General features: G+C 40.4%; 1 protein-coding gene across 6 annotated transcripts in view; it reads left to right on the forward strand.

Moving 5' to 3' along the window:
• FERMT2 (FERM domain containing kindlin 2) overlaps positions 1 to 19053 on the forward strand; it is a 102620-nt gene extending 83567 nt beyond the window's left edge. For 2 of the 6 annotated variants that reach the window (XM_066343864.1, XM_066343866.1), the window contains 11 exons: positions 130 to 237; positions 4101 to 4235; positions 4785 to 4834; positions 6354 to 6478; positions 12731 to 12837; positions 12970 to 13191; positions 15138 to 15161; positions 15676 to 15696; positions 16354 to 16478; positions 16766 to 16907; positions 17795 to 19053. In XM_066343864.1, the coding sequence (XP_066199961.1) occupies positions 130 to 237; positions 4101 to 4235; positions 4785 to 4834; positions 6354 to 6478; positions 12731 to 12837; positions 12970 to 13191; positions 15138 to 15161; positions 15676 to 15696; positions 16354 to 16478; positions 16766 to 16907; positions 17795 to 17968 (1233 nt within the window). In that variant the 3' untranslated portion in view covers positions 17969 to 19053. The remainder of the gene's footprint in view (positions 1 to 129; positions 238 to 4100; positions 4236 to 4784; positions 4835 to 6353; positions 6479 to 12730; positions 12838 to 12969; positions 13192 to 15137; positions 15162 to 15675; positions 15697 to 16353; positions 16479 to 16765; positions 16908 to 17794) is intronic. The other 4 variants (XM_066343865.1, XM_066343868.1, XM_066343867.1 and 1 more) reach the window with 2 other exon arrangements.
• Positions 19054 to 22831: the final 3778 nt, after the last annotated feature.

Consider the following 22831-nt stretch of genomic DNA (forward strand, 5'->3'; position numbering starts at 1 on the left):
ATAAAAATCCCAGAAAATAATTTGTGTATTAATTTTTTCTTGTAAAGCTTTAAAGTAAATATTCAGTTTTCAAACTTCTTGATGTTAAAAGTGATGTATTATAAAAGAACTGTGTCTTTCTTGCTGCAGTATGATGCAATCAGAATCAATCAGCTTTATGAGCAGGCCAAATGGGCTATTCTCCTAGAAGAAATTGAATGCACGGAAGAAGAAATGATGATGTTTGCAGCCTTGCAGGTAGTGAAGAGTATCGGTAAATGGGACTTCTGGGGGGGTAGAGGCTGGGGGGTTATTCTAAACAGTAAAATGGCATAGTAATCCAGTAGTGTTTTAATAGTGTTTACTTTTTGCTATGTAGAAAGTGAATAGATACTTAAGGCAAAATGAATATATGAATTTAATTTTGTCTTAGCTAAGAGTTTTGTGATATATTTAATAGTTACTTTTTTGTATCCTAGGAGAAAAATTATCCTCCCATTCTCCAGATATTTATGAACTATCCAACTTTCCGTTGGAAATAGTCTGTATTGAAGTCAGATTTCTGAAATGAAGCTTACTTGCATAATTTCAAAAACAGTTGGGAATAACAATACTTGTAAAATGGGCTGTGGCAGAAATAATACCTTTTAACAAGAAAAAATTTTAAGGAACTAGTGAGACTAAACATAAATATCAGTAAGTTTTTAGAATGACAATCTTTAAGAAGTAGGTAACGAATAATGTATTTTGTTTAAACTGGTGTTTTTCTAAATGTAGTTCTTGCACACCACCTGCTTCATCATTACAGTAGGGCTTGTTAAGAAATTGTCCACTTCATTTCTGCTACCCTCTCTGGTGACAGTTACTTTAGGGTGGCCTCCACAAATCAGCATTTTAAAGGCTCTGATGTTGATTGACCACTAGGTTAGTCTTCCTTATATTTCAGATACATTTTGGTTTCACCTAAAGTATGGATGATTAAATACAAGGAGCAAAGTTGTATTCAGTTATGAAAAGTTTTCACTATAAAAATGATTTTTTCCCTTAGAACACAAATAAAAGTGCTCTTAGTACTCCAAATGCTTCTATACACTCAGAGAAGTTTTCCAGTTAAGACTGAAAAATTTTCCATTAGAGAGGAAGAACAGCTTAATTTTTTTTGAAGGGAACTGCAGAGAAGCTCAGAAAAGGAAAATCTTTGATGACAGATGAATTAGTTTAATCAGTTGTTTTCTGGAGACTAGTTAAAACTCTTCTATTGTGTTTTTAAATGTGATTCAAACTGAAGAATTTCTTGAATTAAATTCTGGAGCAATTTTATTAAAAGTTCTCACTTGGTTATGACTTTCTACCGACAACTTTCACTTGGAACTTGTAAACTTTTAGTGAGGATTTTGCCAGTAACAGTAATAATACATGTAAAATATATATGAGAAAAGCTAAAAATTTTTTTAAACCACTGATTTATATTGTATGGTATTTCTTTTTATCTCTGTATTGTAAAAATACATTTTAAAAAAAGAGCCAATATATAACAGTGTTAAGCATATAGTAGGTACTCAAAAAGTATTGATGTTTGTTGAATGAGAATACAGAGTCACATTGTCACAGAAATGGGATTCTTCTGCAGGTCCCTCACCCAGTGTACAGTAGATACTCCATTTCATTGCAGCAAAAAACACCTTCGAAACCATGGGTTTTAATTTGTGGAGACTGAATGTGCCAAGCATAGCTTTCCTAACAATTTTAGGATCTACCCTTAATGAGAGAATTTTGTGCTACGAGTCCCTTGAGGTGTGAGAGCCCTTCCCAGAGACTGAGCGGAGGAAGGCCCTCGGCGGCCGTCCAGCATCAGAGGGGGAAGACTTGGAAAGTATGACGAAGAGATAGATGCCTGCTATATTTTATTTGGGACACACCTCCACGCTGAATTATTCTCTCCTTTGGGCTTATAAAATAAATCTGTAGTTGTTAAAAGAAAAAGTAATTTAAAATAAGGAGTTGTAAATAAAAAATAAAGTAGATAAGTTAGCAACACTGTTTTTAAAGCATTTAATTCAAGGCTCTTTTGCATCAGAATCACATAAGGCACTTGGTAAAAACGCAGATTCCAGGCTGAATGCCAGATTTGCTGAATCACAATCTCTGAGAGTAAACCTAAGAATCTATATCAGTGGTAGTCAACCTGGTCCCTACCGCCCACTAGTGGGCGTTCCAGCTTTCATGGTGGGCGGTAGCGGAGCAACCAAAGTATAAATAAAGAGATAGATTTAACTATCTAAGTTGTCTTGTAAAGATTTATTCTGCCAAACTTAGCGAAAATTCGACATAAAGTACTTGGTAAGCAATTATTATTATATGCTTTAACTTGCTGTAACTCTGCTTTATAAATGTTATAAAGTAAAGTTACTTCCCTACTTTATAAATCACCATTACTGTGGAACCGGTGGACGGTTAGAAAATTTTACTACTAACAGATACAAAAGTGGGCAGTAGGTATAAAAAGGTTGACTACCCCTGATCTATATGTTTAACTGACTCTCCACATGACTCTTTTTCTTGAGAGAGACAGGAAGGGAGAGAGATGAGAAGCATCAACTCATAGTTGCTTTCATTTAGTTGTGCATTTATTGCCTCTCATATGTGCCTTGACTAGGGCTGTGTAGTGTCCTCTTGCTCAAGCCAGTGACCTTTGGGCTCAAGCTGATGAGCTTTGGGATCGTGTGAACGATTCCCCCTGCTCAAGCCAGTGACCCCACACTCAGAGCCAGCAACCTCAGGGTTTCGAACTGGCAACCTCAGTGTTCTGGGTCAACACTTGATCCACTGCACCCCCACCAGTCAGGCAGCACCTGATTCTTAATATACCTCTTCATTTGAGGCCGCTGCCTGTGAGAGCCTCATCATATCTTGTTCTCCATGTTGTGTAGACAGGAAAGTATCTGCCACTCTAAGGATCTCATTTCAGCACAACTGAAAGCAGAGCCACAGACTTTTCATGGTAACTCACTAAATCTTAAAATACAGAGGAACAATGATGATTGGCCTCAGATTAGTTCCTTAAATGTTCCCATGAATAGATCATACTCAGTGAACATATATACTCAGAACTTTGGAGTGCTACTTAGTGCTTTGAAGGCAACTGATTGATTTAGAAGCTCTCCTTCCCTTTGTATAAAATCTTTCTTAAGGTTTAGAATCAAAATCTGATTGGTTATTAATAGTTCTTCTAGGTCACTTACCTAAGTGTTTAAAGTAATGACTAGTTATTCTATACTCAGAGACTTTTCTGTTTACATAAGGAGTAGTTATCACTGCTCATGCATGTATATATGTATATGTTAGTATTCATGTGCATGTCATGAATAAGTATGTAAACATTATCTTACCATTCTTATGTAACAGAATAGAAACAACATCTCCCTCTGGTCATGTTTTCAGTATTGAATTGAGGAGGAGCAAAGTGCAGCTTTAGTTTTCAACATGATCATGATAACTTCCCTTTTTTAGGTAATCAGTATGAATCCATTTCTACAAATGACCTTGTGCATGTGCTGTTCATTAAATATTTATTGTTTCCAGGCGCTGTTCTAGAACAGGGAATAAATAGTGCAGTGGAGAAAAAAGTCAAAAATCTTTTTCTGTGTAGAATTCAAAGGGGGACATGTAACACTCTTAAGGTCTAAGGACTGCCAACCTATGAATTCATTTTTTTTTTAAGATTTTATTTATTTATTTATTTCATAGAAAAGAGAGAGAAGGGAGGAGGAGCAGGAAGCATCAGCTCTCATATGTGCCTTGACCAGGCAAGCCCAGGGTTTCAAACCAGTGACCTCAGTGTTCCAGGTTGACGTTTTATTCACTGCTCCACCACAAGTCAGACTGAATTCATTTCTGTACACCGAAAGACCCTACTTCTTTTGGATAAATATTTATTAGCAGATTTAGGACATTGATTTTAGTTGCCATGCCCTTTCTTTTCCTATCGTTTTAGTTCCTGGGCACTTTTATCTTTTCAAATTAGGTGCTGAAAAGCATTCAATATAGATGTAGATAATAATCTCATTTAAAGTCTTACAGTTAGAACAGTCATTTAAATATAATATCACTTCTGGTTTCAGTATCATATCAATAAGCTGTCAATCATGACATCAGAGAATCATTTGAACAACAGTGACAAAGAAGTTGATGAGGTTGATGCTGCCCTTTCAGACCTGGAGATTACTTTGGAAGGGGGTAAAACATCAACAATTTTGGTAGGGTCAATTTTCTTACTACTAATTTACGTTAACTTGATGCTTACCTTGTGGCGATTTAGGTTGTCATGAAGTATTTGGGGGGGGAATGTAGAGAAATATTTAATGCTTTAGAGAATTCAGGCATTGATTTTTCAGAAACTTTAAAAATGATTATTGTTTTAGTCGCTAGTGCCTCCAGAACAGTGAAGACAGGTCTTCTGATGCTAAGTTTAGTGTTATGGTTTTAAAGCTTAGGAGTTAGTTAAGAAGAAGCACTTATCTGGTACTGCTATGGTGTATGGAATTTCCATATTCATATAAAGACATTTTTAGCTGTATTTGAATTACTAGTATATTCTTATGGGCTGTATAAATTGCCATTTTGATCAAATTTTATTAGCTCTTTATGACATTTGAAAATACCATTGCACTATGACCATATAATATGACTGTATCTTTAAAATCTTTTTAAATAATTTTGTTTATTAAATAAGTTGGTTCTTGAGATTAGATACCAAATATTAGTTTCTCATTTCAAGAAAAAAAATGATTAAATTCTTTCCCTAGGGTGACATCACTTCCATTCCTGAACTTGCTGACTATATTAAAGTTTTCAAGTAAGTACACAAAGCGGAGGGCTTCCAAATACTATTAAATAAGTGTGGTCAGGTTTATAGTTTACGTTCACATCATTGAAATTTACTATAAGTTTGGCAAATTGCATCTGTAGAAGCACCAGTTAGTTGAACACTAAATTATAATGAGAGGAAATAACCATTTTTACCAAATTAAAGTCACAGTACTCATTAAGTTGTTTTAGTTGGAAAACAATTTTCTTAAGGAGGAAAACCCCATGATGGTAACTTAGGCTGCAGAGGGCAGACAGCGGCGCATCACGGAAAGCGACCATCTGGGTGAAAGCTCAGCACGGGCAGCTGCTACTGCCAGCGGTTCAGTCCGTGTTCAGTGTTCAGAGCCCCAGGTTTTGTTGAATTCTGTTCATTTGTTCAAGGACATTTTGTACCATATTTCCCCATGTATAAGAGGCACTTCTTTCTGAAATATTTAGGGTCTAAAAACGGTGCGTCTTAAACACTGGTTGTAGATTTTCTTACTTGCATTTCCTGCTTTTTTGCGCTTGTTTTTGCGCTCATTGTTGGAGACGTAGATGAGGACAAGCTAATGGATGGGAGTTTTGACAGTGAAGAGGAGTTGTATGAATTTTATGATGAATAAAACTTGAGCTCAGTAACTTTGTGTAATAATTTTTTTCTCTAAATTTCGGGCCCCAGAATTAAGGTGCGTCTTATACATGGGGAAATTAAGGTTCCAGTTATGTTGTTTAGACTTTCAAACAACCAACTGAGGCATGTTCCACAGGGTCCCAAGAGTATGAGGCAGAAAGGGGAAGGGAGGGGGTGTGGGGTATGGTAGGCAGAGCCGCTACAGAGTAAACCAGTTACTGTAGCTAAACATGACCAGCTCAACACATACAACTCTTCTGAAAGAAGGGCATGACCTCAGGTGCTGCTGTCTGCCCCCTTTCTTTGCCATTTCTACACCTTTGTCATCTACCTGTACCTTTATCTACTCCCTCATGACTGCTCTGTCTTCTTTATGTTTGACATTGGAGTGGCAGGTAAAGTCACTGTTGAAACACATCCCTGAGAGAGGGGCAGTGTCCTCACTTTAGTCCCGCCAGGCGGACTGGCCAGTTCAGAGTGCTCCAGCGGCAGCCCTGCAGACCCCCGTGAGCCTGTGCATAATCACAGGCCCTGGGAGATTTCCAGTTCCTGGCACTACTTCGCATTTCTTTTCCTGCCCTTTCTATGTGACCTGCTCATGATACAGATGGCTACAACTGACAGAAATACTAGATGTTGGTCCTCCTGTCTCTCTCCTCTGCCCACTCCCTGTTTGGGAGATCTTCCTGAGCAGACTGGTGGGGAGGAGGGGGCAGATCCAGTAACAGAACGTGGAGTACAGCACACTGGCCAGCGGGAACTGGATAACTGAATGCAGCCCATGTAAAACTTGGCCTTAGGCTTTTACATCGTGGAACTCGGATGCTAAAACAAAGAATTGATACAAAGTTATTTCAAAAGTGGTTTTCTCTTCATTTTATTTAACACATAGGCCAAAAAAGCTGACTCTAAAAGGTTATAAGCAATATTGGTGCACCTTTAAAGATACATCTATCTCTTGCTACAAGAGCAAAGAAGAATCCAGTGGCACTCCAGCTCATCAGATGAACCTAAGAGGTAAGGAAGCCTGGGGATGGCCAGCGCTGACGGTAGGATACCTATTAGCTAACAGTCAGTAAACCTCACTTTGCTGGGGGGAGGGGGTATTCAGCAGTTTCTGCCTCCTGTGTTTAGATAGATATTTTTTCCTTCTTGTCTTGGACTTGCCTTAGACTACTTCTGTTGGTTCTTCACACTGCTCCTCCTTCACCTCTTGCATCTGATGGATGCACTGCTTCAGGTAGTAGTAGAACTCCCCCAAGTTTGTCTGCTGCTCCTGCCGCTGGAGGACATCGGCATGCCTCTTGCTGTGACTTCTCTGTAGGGCCTTTAGCTAGTCTTACAGATTTTTGATGAGCTTCTCACTTGTGATACTCATCACTAAAACCACGTGGCTCACTTCCAGTTCAGAACAAAAGTCTCAGGAACTGTACCCCTGAGAACCACTGTAGATAAACCCGTCCTAAGTTGAAAATACATTTAATACATCTAACCTACTGACCATCATAGCTTAGCCAACTTTAAATGTGCTCAGGCCTGGCCAGTGGGGTGCAGTGGACAAAGCATCAACCTGGAACACTGAGAACCCAGGTTCTAAACCCCGAAGTTGCCAGCCTAAGGGCGGGGTCACTGGCTCAACTTGAGCCCGCAGGGTCAGGGTATGAATGAAAAGCAAGCGATGAACAAATACAGTGATGCAACTATGAATTGATGCTTCTCATCTCTCCCTTCCTGTTTTTGTTCTCTCTCTCTCTCTCTGTCTCTCCCAACCCCCTCAAGGAAAAAAAATGCTCAGAACATAATATAACCCTGTACCCCTGTTCCACCCCTGACCCCCCCCCCCCAAAAAAAAAAAAAAACCCCTGCTGGCACACAGGACACCGTGAAGGGCCGGTTGTTTACTCTCACGATCACGTGACTGACCGGGAGCTGCCGCTCTACTCAGCATCCTGACAGTGTCGTTCGGGGTATCGCTGGCCCTGGAACAGATCAAAATCCCGAATTTGAAGTACAGTTTTTATTGAGTGTATATCACTTTCACACCATTGTAATGTCAAAAAATTGTAAGTGGAGTCATTGTAAGTTGGGGACTGTCTGTGTGCCCTTGGCACCTGGTGTGCTTGGTAGAGGAGGCAGTAGACTGCTCCATGCTCGTTACTGTGCCTTCCCTCGCAGCAAAGGCTAGAAATTAAAATACATTTTTACACTCATTTCTAGATTCTAATCAGATGCATTCATGTGAGACTTACATTTCCAGCGGAGGTGAAGGGTTGGAGAGGCAGAACTGCGAAGGGAGTGGGTGCTTCTGGCTGCGCGGGCAGCCCCTCCCGGCGGGCCAGCTCTGAGCGTTGGGGTCACTCCCGTCCACCCAGCCACCTCCTTTGCGTTACATTTTACATGCACATGTTACTATATAAAAAGTACCGAAGAAAAAGGTCCCCTGACTCATTTCACAAAAATGATTCCCAAAATAATCTCACCTCACTTAAAATACCAAGGTGTTTTTCCTGATCTTTTTTCTTAGAAAATTGTACATTACGGTATTTTTAGTATACTTCCACAGCATTTCCAGATCTGCACTTTATTTTCATCTGCCAAGCAGTCATCTGAACTGTTGTTCTGGAGTTGGACACAGAGTGGGAAGAGGAAGCCTGTCCCGGGAGAGGGCGCCGCGCCCAGGTGCCGGGCGGTCCTCAGACTGTCTGCCTCGCCGCCTTTCTCTCCCGGTCACGAATTTACCTGTGTGTCTCCACCAGTGTTTGTTCCTCAGACTCTGTTTTAGCTTTCTTCTTGCTTACTAAACTACCCAGGGTCAGCTCAGATTATCCACTCCTGATTGTCTTCTGGCTCTGTCCTTTCTGTCCCGGTCCTACCCTTAACCTCCCTCCGCGTGACGGAGAAGTCAGGCCCTGGTATGGAGAACAGCCCACACGGCACTCTCCCCCACTCCACCCGCCCAGGCCCCGTCAGAGGAGCACTTTTCCCGCACATTGCAGAGGATGACAGTACTAGCCTCAGTATCAGATGGCCAGATTCTGCCCCGCCACTAAACAAGTCCTGTGGTTTTGGAAAAACAGTCTATTTGGACCTCAGTGTCTTCCTCTGAGAAATGAATCTATTGGACTAGTGCTCCAAGGTCCCTGAGAGATCTAAAATGTAAAGTTGTAAAAAACTCAGTTCAGCAAATATTAATTGAGCTCCCATGCCACAAACTGCTAGGTACTAGATACATGAGCAAGAACTAATTATAGTCCCAGCCCTCAAAATGTTTAGAGCATGTTGGGAAGATAAACAGTTATAATTTGGGCAATAAGCGGTAGTTTAAAAATTAAGTAATGGGTCAAAGGAGCAAGGGGTTAAAGGGCTCTATCATCCAGTCTTCAGTAATGGTGGAGAGAATGAGGAGAAACCTCAGGGAAGATGCTGTTGCATTTAGGATCCAGAAGAGAAACCATTCCCGGAGGAGGGCGAGTTGGTAGAAGAGCCTTCCAGGCAGAGACTGGTGTGCAGAAATGCCGGGGAGGGGGCATCAGCACCCAGGGTCGGTGCCGCTGGAATGCAGGTTCAGGAGGACGAGCACTTCCTCAGCAGCTGCTAAATGTGGTTTCTGCTGACACGGGAGAGGACAGCAGAAGGGTTTGGCAAGATTTAGTGGATAAAAGTTTCAACTGGCTGGCAGCAAGCAGTGAAGTGCCGCTGAAAAATTAACATGAAAATGACAGGATCCATCATATTTATATGGGCTACAGTTTAGAGGAGTGATTCAAATTCAGTTAATGATAGTGATTCAAATTAAGGTTATCAGTACGGATGGAGAAAGGGTACAAATTTAGTAGACATGAGGAAGTTTAGACTGCCGGATTGATTTGGGCGGGGTGAGAAGGAAAGGATTCGTCTCTGGCTTGTGCAGTTAGGTGGGTAGGCTGTCACTGAGACTGGGAAGAGACAAGAGCTGAGTTTGGGGAAAAGGTAAGCTTAATTTGGGGATATTTTAAATTTGAGGTATTTGTGGGATATCTATTTGGAGATAACCTGTAGGCATTGGATCATGGGAGAGATCCATACAAGAACAGAACCCTGCAGAAGACTCCTATTTAAGGGACAGGGCATATTAGAGGAAGAAAAGCTTGTAGAGGAAACAAAAAAAATGCATAGAAAGATTGTGGAAATAATGTATGATGGAAGCTAAAACAAAAGTTGTTTAAAAAAGAACAGTAAACTCAGCATCAGATGCTACGGAAAAAGGAAAGATCGTTAAGCCTCCATAGGATTTTGCCACATTGAGGTGGTCAGTGGCCTTAAGAACAGGTTCAACAAATTTCAGTGGCGTAGTGACTATGAGAGTCAAAGTACAGTCTCTGAGAAGTAAATTAGAAACAAAGACAGCTTTTTAATGTATCTTGTCTATATATGACAAGGAAGGAGGAAAGAGGGCAGTAACAAAGAGGTATAAAGAGGAGACAGGCATTTTGTGGTTTAAGATGGAGTCCAGGGCCTGACCAGGCGGTGGCACAGTAGATAAAGAGTGTTGGACTGTGACGCAGAGGAAGTAGGTTCGAACCCCTGAGATCACTGGTTTGAGTGCAGGTTCACCAGCTTCAGCGTGGGGTCACTGGCTTGAGCAAGGGGTCACTCGCTCTGCTGCAACCCTCTAGTCAAGGCACATACAAGAAAGTAATCAATGAACAACTAAGAAGAAGGAGCTGCAACAAAGAACTGATGCTTCTCGTCTCCCTTCCTGTTTATCTGGCCCTATCTGGCCCTCTCTCTCTGTCGCACACACACAGAAAAGATGGAGTCAAGGAAGTTAAATGCTGATGGAAACCTCACAGTAGAAAGAAAAACCTAGTATCTGGGCCAGGGAGAGGATCTCGGATGGAGCAAGGTTCCTGGATGGTACAGACCTCAGCCCTGTTGGAGCTGCCTTTTCTGCTGTGTGGGAGCCAGGGCAGGCTAGGTTTACCTGGTGCCGGGGCAGAAAGCTGTGGGAAATTGACTTCTGGTGGCTTTCGTGTACCTGGAAAAATAGGTGAGGCTGTCCCCTGAGAGAGAGCAGAATAGGAGACCTGAGAAGATTTGAAATAAATATTTTGAGAATGTCTGTAAACAAGATTGCCAGTGTCAAGGCCAGGATGAGGCTGGGATCTGTGAATTTCTAGTGAAACCCATCTGCTCAGTTTTGTGACATTTATCCCCTCCCCTCTTACAGTGCTCAGCAGCCTGAAGAGAGGCAAGTACAAGATAGATCAGTGGTCCCCAACCCCCGGGCTGCAGACCGGTACCGGTCTGTGGGCCATAAATAACTTACATTATTTCTGTTTTATTTATATTTAAGTCTGAACGATGTTTTATTTTTTAAAAATGACCAGATTCCCTCTGTTACATCCATCTAAGACTCACTCTTTGACGCTTGCCTCGGTCACGTGATACATTTATCCATCCCACACTAAAGGCCGGTCCGTGAAAATATTTTCTGACATTAAACCGGTCCGTGGCCAAAAAAAGGTTGGGGACCACTGAGAGAGATGGTTGGATTGAACCAGGCTTCAGGTTTTGCTCTGTGTGTATGATGGAAAGACAGTGAGTCCAGGGAACGAGGTGATACCTGGAGAACGGGGTCCAGGCTGGACTGGACTGGGGAGAAGGAAGAAGTGGAAACACGTTGCTGATGTCCCGGGAGAAAGCTGAGGGGTCGCAGGATAGGGTCCCTCAAAGAGTATGAAGAAAGTTAGGGTTGAAGATCATGATGGGAACAGGCTGTTTGCATTTAAGGACTCAGAGAAATAGTCATTGGGCTTCAGTGAAGTCCAGCATGTCCCCATGGCAACGTGGAGCTGAGGCCGTAGGCAGTGAAGACTGTGGCCCAGGGGGTGCCTCTGCCCACTGGCACTGAGTTCCCACTCCCTCTGTCTCTCCCTTTTTCATTTTCTTAGGATTTTACTTACAAAAGAGGCCTAGTTATTACAGGATTGTGTACTTTAAATCCACTTGATTAATGGAATGTTTCAAAAGATTATATATCTTCAAATATCTTTGTTTTAACTTTGCAGCTTAACACGTTGCCACACCACTTCCTCAGAGTTTCTGATGCTTGTAGAGAGGGAGTTAAATGCTGTAGCTATTTATATGTAGAAAATGTGTTTTGAAAAAAATAAGGGGGGAGAAGTCCACCAAACATTAGGAGTTGCTTTTGGAAGAGTGGAGGGTCCCCTTTAATGTGTTTCTGTTTGAAGGATTATATGCCAGCTTTAACATTTGTTCCTTCTGTGGTAGTGATATAGAGGTTTATTATTTTTTCTTTGTACTCGGTTCCAAGAGAAGTTGCTCCAGTACAAAGAGCAAGGTAGCAGGCCCTGCTACAGTTTACATTTGTCATCAGTAGAGCCTACTGAACAATTTTGCAACATACTGGCGGTGACATGGACTAGGTACAAAGGACCGAAATACTTTGCAGCAAGCTTTGATGTGCACATTGTCTTATTTATCCTTCCAGCATCCCTTTGAGTAGAGTTTAAGGTCACAGGTAATTTGGGCTTAGAGATGTAAAATAAATTGGCCATTATTATTAAGTGGTAGAAAAAAGTCTGGAAACCAAATCTGTCTGATTGTAAAGCTCTTCTCCACTGTATTATACTGGCCACTGATTATTTATGCCAACCATTACCCCATTACCTAACTGGGTACATGCTCAGTAAATTTGTGTTTTCTCCTGGAAGCCGCTGGCTAGTGCTCAGCAGAGCTGATTACAGGGCTCTGAAGAGGTTCCTGGATAGTTAGGACCAGCTTAACTGGCTGATCCCCTCACACACTTTAAGGCATAATAAAAGCCATCAATTCTAACCAGAACAATTTAACTATAGAAAGATATTTTTAAATCTCTATACATTTAGAAACTTAAAAATTCTAAGTAACTTAAGATTCAAAGAATTGAATGATACTAACACAGCACATATCAAAACTTGGGTTGTGAGTTGGGGCTTTGGGTAGTATCTTTTTTAACAGGACCTTTCCTTCTCTTCTCAGTCGAGTTTTGTGAATTGTGAGGGCCACAACCTCTGTGCTATTACCTTTCCTCTATATTAAATTGCTCTGACTCTTTGCCCCCCTTCCAAACAAAGTTACTGGGCATAAAGAACTTATTCCCTGACTTGTAGATTCCATAACAGCAAAATTATGCATGTTAAGATGCCACAGAATGAGGGACCCCTTTATTGCCTTAGGATTTCTTAAAAGTAAATTTGACCATCCTAATAATTTTTTTTACTACAGGATGTGAAGTCACCCCAGATGTAAACATTTCAGGCCAAAAATTTAACATTAAACTCCTGATTCCCGTTGCAGAGGGTATGAATGAAATCTGGCTTCGTTGTGACAATGTAAGTTTTCCAATTAAAAGTAAACCTCAATTTTCTTTGATTCCTTAGTGACTTACCCCGTCATCCTTGTATTCTATACTCATAAGACCCATGATGTGATTCGGTTCATACCTCGGTATTTCTTTTCAACAGGAAAAACAGTATGCCCACTGGATGGCAGCCTGCAGATTAGCCTCCAAGGGCAAGACCATGGCAGACAGTTCTTACAACCTAGAAGTGCAGAATATTCTTTCCTTTCTGAAGATGCAGCATTTAAACCCAGACCCTCAGTTAATACCAGAGCAAATCACAACTGATATAAACCCTGAGTGTTTGGTGTCCCCTCGCTATCTAAAGAAGTACAAGAACAAGCAGGTACCTGATTCATATTACTTCATCTACTGTTTTCTGCTCGTTAGTTTAACAGTTTTGTATACATACTTTAGTATCTCCTCTTACACAAAACTTTTGAGTTTTAATTGGTAATCTTAATGTCATATCAGGTGATAGAATATAAAATCGGAAATAAGTAGCCATCGGTCATTTTAAATTGGTCATTTAAAAAACATTATTTTGGTAGATAATGAGGTAGAATAGTTGGGAATATATTTATGCTAAACAACTTGAGGAAATCACTCTTAACAGGATGCTCATTCAGGGAATTAAATATGATCTATGCTTGTGGTCTTTAATTCATGCACTTTTATTCATTTCCCAACAAAATCTATATTGACTCTTCTTGCTGTTGAAATGGACTTTTTCATCTTTGGAAGTAAATTTTACCAGGATAGAAATAGTCTACATTTTAACATCGTCTTTTCTTAACATTAACAGTCAAAACCTAACCAAGAATTGCATAATGTGACAAAGTTTGGTAAATTTTCATTGAAATTCACTGCTTTTGTTCACTCTGTTTAGAATTCCTTTCCTGGAAGTTAATACTATAAAAGGATTGCTATTTAGGAAAATGGTACAACATTAAAGGGTTTTTTGCAGGGGAATTTCACTTGGGATAACCCCCAGTATTCTCTACACCAAACATCCTGCCATAAAAGGAAAAGGCTTCAGCTTGGAAGGAGGGAGGTGAAGAAGACCTTTAAAATAAATATTTTATTTTTATCTAGTTTCATTTTGATCTTTAAGGAATGGTTTTTAAACATTACTGAAAAGGCCCAGTGAAATACCCAGAACACGTAGTAAATCTTAACTTTAGAATGCTTATCAGATGAGTCCGGAATCACTTAACTAGAAATTTAAATACTCAGAAGTTTTAATCACCAAGAATTTGTCTTTAAGTTTCTGAGGTTGCATAAGCCCCGTGGGCCTGTCGTGTGTGGGAGTAGTGAGGAATGGGGGTGCCACCTAGAGAGCCGGGGGAATGCAGAGTGCAAGTTAAAAGGCAAAGGGAACCAAATACTAACTTATTTTTATTCTTAGTAATTTTATGAAAAGAAACGTTCAGAAAGGGGATTCATTTGACTTCAAAGGCAATGTATAAATTCCAATCTTAGCGATCTTATCTTCACTATCAAATATCAAGAGAAATGATCTTAAAGTGTAATTGTGAAAACAACCAAATGTTGGTTTGCTGTCAAATTTTTTTAACGATAGTTTCCACTTTAAAAAGTTCTAGACTAGGTTGTCAGCTGAACACACTTTTTGAGGACAAAGACCATGAGTGGGGACTGTCCTGAATGGGCAGGACAGCAGGATATGTGTGGTCTGTGGGGAAGGTCCTTCCAGCCTGTCTTCCACGTTGGCATCTCATCAAATGCACATCCATTTTCAACCCTCCTTTCCAAAGACTGGACTTTCATGGGTCGTTTCTATAGTTCGTTAAACCCTCCTTTCCCTAACTAGCCTGACAGGTTGTTCCCAGCAGGTGGAAACCATGTGTTGCCCTGACACCTAGTAATGCTGAGGGCAGACGTTCATTTGCTGCTGTGTCAGGTGCTGGGCTGGACCTTGGACCCTGTGCTCAGTGTTTGTTAACCTGTAATCCAGGGGCATTCAGGGGTCAAGCAGATGTGTAGCCCTGAAGGCAGTCATCCCTGCCAGGGCGAAAGTGCATTGCTTTCCTTTGGGGTCGTCAGGATAGCCTTTGTTATATTTGTATCTACTTTAATTCCTCAAAGCTATAAATTAATTAAACTTGCTGTGAATATTTTCACATGAATATGGCTCCCAAATGGGACTCTTACATTTTAAAGACAAGAGTTGTTCTGACGTTTTATCCATGTTAATCCCAATTGAGATGGACTACTATGTTTATAGCCACGTTTCTAGTGTAGCCTATGGCATCTCTTTATTTTCCCTTCCAGGAAAAAGGATGCAAAAAACAGATGGTAATTGAGGGGTTGCTTTTCTGGTGTAAAGAAACAGTATGTTCAGGGTGCTTATTTTATGCCTTCAGCTTATTTTTGAAGAGTGGTGCATGGATCATATTATCTGACTCAATCTGAGACAATACTGAAGGCTTTTAAATATTAATTTTGATTTTGCTACTAAAATAATTAGCTTTATCCTAACCAGTAAAAACTGGTATGTGAGGAGGAAAAGGGGAATTTGCTCTTTTTATTTTCTCCCTCAACCTTCTACCCTTAATTTTAGTAACACTTAACCTAAAACAATATGGAGTGTTTCTCAGATTCCGAATGGAAATAGCCTGCTTCCTCGTTTTCATTTTCATGCTTGCATTTACTTTGCTTGGTTTCCACCTGAAGTCATTTTTGCATGGTTTTGGCTGGAATTTTGGTTTGCAGTTTACTGCAACTTTTTCTTTGCTTCATTGCCATTTTTTCTGATTGCTTTTTTTTTCTCTCTGCTTCCTTTTTCTTTTCTTCGCATTGCCATCTGCAGCCAGGCTATATAAGAGATTTGGTAAGTTCTTCATATTGATCAAAAAAGAAAGTAGAAATACTTAAAGCCCTAGCTACAGTCTCCCCTCAGGAATTAATTTCCTTCCACTCCTGTGGGAGTGGCCTTCTCGAAGTAAGTATAATGTAAATTGAAATTTAACTTTAATGGATGATTGATTCCTTTAGAAAAACTTTAAAGTTATGGTAATAAATATTTCTGCTAGAAACTTGTATTCTAGGTACTCATTCTGATGATATATCCTGATGCTAAATTTAAACATTCCCATGTATATAAGCATTAGAACATGCCATTTTATAATAGCAGTATCATATATGTGTGTATTTGGAATATGTCTCTAGACTGGCAGTTAGGGACTCCTAATAGTTCTTTATATTTCTTGATATCTGAAATATAAAGAACTATTAGGAGTACTGAGACTGAAGTACTGAAACTGAACTATTAGGAATAGGAAACTGAAACTAAGAAGAAATACATGAAGATCTATTTGGAAAAGTCATTTAACTAAAATTCCCAAATGTAGCTTTCTAATACCTGCCCTTGCAATGTATGATTTTGGGGTGGGGCACACAGTTCGGTTTTTTATTCTTTTTGTCTTGAATCTACCATGAAAGAAGAGTGTCTCATGGTAAAGTGATGTTGATGTTCGGTCGTATTTAGATAACGGCAAGAATTTTGGAGGCCCATCAGAACGTAGCTCAGATGAGTCTCATTGAAGCCAAGATGAGATTTATACAAGCTTGGCAGTCCTTACCAGAATTCGGCATCACACACTTTATTGCGAGGTCAGTGGTACCTTTTTATTTAATCTACTTTGTGTAATTAGAAATTAAACATGAAAGCTACTAACTGAGACCCATTAACCTGTTTTACAGTAAAATTTAAAGAATATTGGAATGTATTTTCTATACTTGTAATTTTTACATTTAAAGTTCAAAATGATTGCATTTGTTCTTATTTGTATAAGACTAGAGTTACGAACACACATCTTGAAGGAAAAGAGATCAACATGCTTCCCAACCCCTGATATGTTTTTAAATATCATTTATTTACTGTGTTTTTGCTGCTATAGGTTCCAAGGAGGCAAAAAAGAAGAACTTATTGGAATTGCATACAACAGACTGATTAGGATGGACGCCAGCACAGGAGACGCCATCAAAACCTGGCGTTTCAGTAACATGAAGCAGTGGAATGTAAACTGGGAAATAAAAATGGTAAGCCATAACAGTGCTACTGGAACACTGCTAAAAATTAGTACATTAAGAATAAAAAGCCCTATAATTCTTTAGATTATTTGTACTGTTACTTCTTAAAGTATAATAAATATGGTTAGTTATTACTTTCCCACTTAAACTTTTTCATAACTAGCCCAGTATTTAAAATTCTAAGAACATAATGCTCTACTTAGAATATTGCCTGATCTTTTTTTTTTTTAAGGCCGTTGTGAGTTAGATGGATTTTCCCTACTTGACACGTGAGGACACTAAAATGTAGAGGCCTTAAGGGCCGTCACTGTCCAAGATCACAGACTCGTAACAGCATCAGGATTCAGACAGATGTTTAGGGCTCCAGGCTGGCATATCTACTACCATATGTCATGCTGCCTCTTGCCTTGGAGTACATGAGTATCATTTAAAATAAACAGAATCTTTTACTAATTAGTCATTTGTTTTAAGATCACTGGGTTTGTTGTATCAATTCCTGTTACTTCATTAGCATCTCATATTTCTGAAATATTTAAACATGATGCCTAAAAGGTTAACTATCTGAAGCAAATACTAAATTAAACACAGGAAGTAGGTTTTCTCCCAGGACTTGAAGAGAGACATTCTCATTAATTGAGTCACCAGAGACCGTTTGGGAACTTAATGACCTGAACCCCTTGTCTTCCTCTTCAGAACGTGACAACTAAGAGGAGGCGGGAGAGACTAGGAACCTTTCCTTACTCTTTGGACTTGAAAGCATTATTAGCTGAGGACTAAAAAGAGTATTTGAGGACCAAATACTGTGTGATGGGGCAGACCTTAAATAGCACCCTAGGTTCGCTTCGAGCTGCCCTCGGGGGTCTGACTGGGCTCACAGTTCTCTGTCTGTGTTCCAGGTCACGGTGGAGTTTGCGGATGAAGTGCGGCTGTCCTTCCTCTGTACTGAAGTGGATTGCAAAGTGGTTCATGAATTCATTGGTGGCTACATATTTCTCTCAACACGGGCAAAAGACCAAAACGAGAGTCTAGATGAAGAAATGTTCTACAAACTTACCAGTGGTTGGGTGTGAATAGAAGTACTGTGTAATGAAACTCCATGCCATAACAATATTTAACTTTAAAAGCTGTTGTTTGTTATATGCTGCTTAATAAAGTAAGCTTGAAATTTATCATTTTACCATGAAAACATTTTTGCCTTACCAGACCAGTTACCTTGTGCACTAACAAGCACGACAGTTAACCTGCTCCTGATACAGTGTATGAACCTGAATACGGCACATTCCTAGGGCCGAGGACTGAAACCGAAGTGCTGGGCAGTCAGGGACAAACATCACTGACTGAAGCTAGCCAAAGGAAGAACTCAAGCCATCTACTTCACAGCTATCCAGGGCTTAACCTATATGAAGTCTATTTATCATGTTTAATGCATGTGTTTTAATGTACGTTTAATTTGACCTCGTGTTTTTAAAACATCCTACTTCTTCTGGTAACCTTTTAAAATGTTCCCCTCCCCGCCCCCAAAAATCAGGCCTACAAAAGATGTCTGATAATGATGTCATTGTTTAACCTTGAAGGAAGATGCTGTTAGTGTGTTATGCTTGGTTTATTTGTTTTTGTCCTTGAATAAGCATGTATGTATATTGTCTTGTGTTTTTATTTTTACACCATATTGTATTACAACACTTAGTATTCACCAGCATATTCACTGTCTGCCTAAAATATGCAACTTTTGCATTATGATATGAAGTGAAGGTCTATGAAGTATGCATTCTGTGTAATAATGTACAAACACAAATTTTATAAAATTGTACAGTTTTTTAAAAAAATTTACTCACAGCTAGCAAATGACTTAGATATGTAGCATCTTTACATTAATTAAATGCTTTTAAAATATAATGAATGTGCAGTTTTAATATCTGCTAAATTAAAAATGACTTCAGTCTAGTCATGATTCGCCACAATGTCCTTAACTCGAAGGCCTGGACTGGCCGTGTCCTGTCTGCTGCGCTGTTCCCATCTGCGCCGGTGCTAGTCAGCACTCCTGGCTCACACAGCCCAGGGGGGCCGGGAGGGTGGGTTACTAGTGTTGTCCAATAATCCACGGTTTAAAGACTGTATAAATGCATTTTATTTTAAATAAAAGAAAAATCTTTTATTTAATGTTTATGTATTTCTTGTTTTTATAGTTTGTAGAAATGAACTTTTGCCTTTTGGAAATGCTTTCCCTACACCTTGTGTTATGAGAAACAATTTTCTAGTATTCCAAAATGTTACTATACTGCTCACAAAAATTAGGGGATATTTCAAAAATGAATATGAAGTGATTAAATATCCCCTAATTTTTGTGAGCAGTAGATGGAGATAACTTAATCTCCAAGACAAATTCTTCCTTAAAATGAGAATGTCTCATTTTTCCTACTAAAAAGTGAACTGTATAATATTTAGATGTTGGAAATTAGTTATAAACAAAAATATGACAGATTAACATACATTAGTGACTTGTGCAGAATTTGTTTTTTTAAATAAGCAAAATGACTCGGTTTAAAACCACTGCCCACGTTATTAATGTCCCTGTTACTGCTACCATTTATTAATTCAGACTCGACACTTAGTCTTGTGCCTTTTCTCCTTGACCTGTGCATTTAATCAGGCCAAGTCTTCCGGATTTTCTCCCTCATGCAACCTTGTGTCTGTCTCGTGCCATTGCTACCTATCACTGCCACCAAATCAGGTCTCCGTCCTGGGCTGCTGAGGTTCAGCCAACTCTTAAAGCAAAGCTCAGTCACGTTCTCCAGGGCTTTTCTCTGTGTTCGAAGGCCGGTCCTAACAGACCTCACTCCAAATTTAAGAGCTCCTTTCCATTAAAAATGTAATATATTCCCTTACCTCATCTTAAGTACAGGCCACCAATTTGTATAATCACTTGCTAAAAGCCCTAAAATCTATTTAGACTGTGACAATCCAAGTCCTTTATAGTTCCAAAGCCTCCCCGCAGGTGAGAGCAGCCTCTGCTGCTTTTCCTGCCTCGGGTGGGCCCCACTGTCTCCAGTCCTCCCGGCGTTCTGTGAGAGGAACTCGGGCCCAGCACAGACCAGCTGTATTTCAGCTCCCTGGCTCCTGCTTGCCTACAGCATAAATGCCAGAGTTCTGTGTCAGTGCTCAGAGGCCTGTGGTCTGTTTCCCGGCTCCCAGTTATCTTCTGACAGCCCTGCATTCCAGTCTAAACTGGACAGGTCACATTTGCAGACACACCACTCGCCATCTCCGTGTTCTTTCCCAAACCAGGGGTGTGTTCATCCCCAAACCCGCCAGTTTCTACCTTTCCTGCATTTTAGAAATTTGAGAGTGTTTTTCTTCCACTAATACCTCCAAATTTTCTTGTTGCCAGAAATTTTTCTTCATTCTGAACTACTGTTGATTTTGGTCTTTTTGGAACTTCAGAGCAATCATCCTAATTATGATTATATCCCATTTTCCCTAATAAATTAATACCTCCTTGAGGACTAGGTCTGAGCCTTATGGTTTCCACCTAGGATCAGTTAACATTCATTTGTTGAATATAAATAACAAAACTTGAAAATCAAGGAATTATTACAACTCAGAGTTTTTACAGCCTCAGCACAGGTTCATATGGAGGAAATGAACATGTTTTCTGCACAGCAACGATGTGCTATGAATTTTGCTACATGCTTTCCCATATGTTAACTCTTCTAATAAAGAGTCATACCGCCTGACCAGGCGGTGGCGCAGTGGGTAAAGCATCAGACTGGGATGCGGAAGACCCAGGTTCGAGACCCCGAGGTCGCCAGCTTGAGTGTGGGCTCATCTGGTTTGAGCAAAAAGCTCACCAGCTTGAGCCCAAGGTCGCTGGCTCAAGCAAGGGGCTACTTGGGCTGCTGAAGGACCGCGGTCAAGGCACATATGAGAAAGCAATCAATGGACAACTAAGGTGTTGCAATGTGCAATGAAAAACTAATGATTGATGCTTCTCATCTCTCCGTTCCTGCATGTCTGTCCCTGTCTATCCCTCTCTCTGACTCTCTCTCTGTCTCTGTAAAAGAAAAAAAAAAAGAGTCATATCATCCTGCCTCATTTTATAGATGAGGCTCTGAGAGGCCAAGTGACCTATTTAAAGTCACACAGCTATAATTAGTTGTTGCCACAGCAGAGCTGGAAGTGGAGCCTAGATTTCTATCTCCCTATCCAGTATTGTTAAAAATAACCCTTCATTCCTGAAAAATTAGAACTACCACATGACCAAGCAATGCTACTTCTGAGTTGTGGGGGGTTTTTTGTTTTGTTTTTTGACAGAGAGGGACAAACAGGAAGGGAGAGATATGAAAAGCATCAGTTCTTCATTGCAGCTCCTTGTTGTTCATTGTGTTCTCATATGTGCCTTGATGGGGGGGGGGGCTACAGCAGAGCACGTGACCCCTTGCTCAAGTCAGTGACCTTGGGCTTCAAGCCAGCGACCATGGGGTCATGTCTTTGAGCATGGGGTTGCTGGCTTGAGCAAGGGGTCACTCACTCTGCTGTAGCCCCCCCCATCAAGGCACATATGAGAGAGCAATCAATGAACAACTAAGGTGCCGCAACAAAGAATTGATGCTTCTCCTCTCTCTTCCTTCCTGTTTGTCCCTATCTGTCCTTCTCTCTGTCTCTGTCACACACACAAAAATACAGGCACCCTATGTTCATTGCAGCATTATTTACAATAGCCAAGATATAGAAGCAACCTAGGTGTCCATCAATAGATGAAAGGATAAAGATGTGCATACATACAATGGAGTATTAGCCATAAAAAAAAAGGGAAATGGCTGCTATTTGTGACAACATGAATGGGCCAAAGCTTATGCTACGTAAAATAAGATGAATCCCTTATGGTTTTGTTTATATGTGGAATCAAAAAAAAACAACAAAATTTCATAGAACAAAGTGATGGTTGCCAGATGGAAGGGGGTTGCGGGGCTGGGTGAAAAAGGTGAATGGATTAAGAATTAGTAATTGCCAGTTATAAAAATAGTCACAGGGGCCCTGGCCTGTTGGCTCAGTGGTAGAGCATCAGCCTGGCGTGCGGGAGTCCCGGGTTCAATTCCCAGCCAGGGCACACAGGAGAAGCGCCCATCTGCTTTTCTACCCTCCCCCTCTCCTTCCTCTCTGTCTCTCTCTTCCCCTCCCGCAGCCAAGGCTCCATTGGAGCAAAGTTGGCCCGGGCGCTGAGGATGGCTCCGTGGCCTCTGCCTCAGGCGCTAGAGTGGCTCTGGTTGCAACAGAGCAACACCCCCAGATGGGTGGAGCATTGCCCCCTGGTGGGCATGCCGGGTGGATCCCGGTGGGCTCATGCGGGAGTCTGTCTGACTGCCTCCCCGTTTCCAACTTCAGAAAAATACAAAAAAAAAAAAAATAGTCACAGGGATGTAAAAGTACAGTACAGCCAGTCAATTATGTACCGTATTTCCCCGTGTATAAGATGCTCTCATGTATAAGATGCACCTTAATTTGAGGGCCTGAATTCTGGAAAAAAAAAATATTATATAAAGTTATTGAACTCAAGTGTTATTCATCATAAAATTCATACAACTCCTCATCACTTGTCCTCATCTGTGTCTGAGGATGAATCACTGTCTTCAACAATGAGCGCAAAAACAAGCTCAAAAAAGTGGGAAATGCAAGTAAAAAAATCTACTACCACTGTATAAGATGCACCCAGTTTGTAAACGCCAAATTTTTCGAAACAGTGCATCTTACGTATGGGGAAATACGGTAATAACTGGTTTGAGACTTATCCAGGTGATCTCTTTGTAAGATATCTAAATGTCTAATCACTGTGCTGTGCACCTGAAACTAACATATTCTATGTCAACTGTAATTGAAAAATAAAACAGCAAAACCCTTCAGGAATCCCGAGGCGCCGTATTGGTAGTGGTCTCTAC

This window comes from Saccopteryx leptura, chromosome 6, assembly GCF_036850995.1.
Source record: "Saccopteryx leptura isolate mSacLep1 chromosome 6, mSacLep1_pri_phased_curated, whole genome shotgun sequence".
In the NCBI taxonomy this organism is placed as follows: Eukaryota; Metazoa; Chordata; class Mammalia; order Chiroptera; family Emballonuridae; genus Saccopteryx; species Saccopteryx leptura.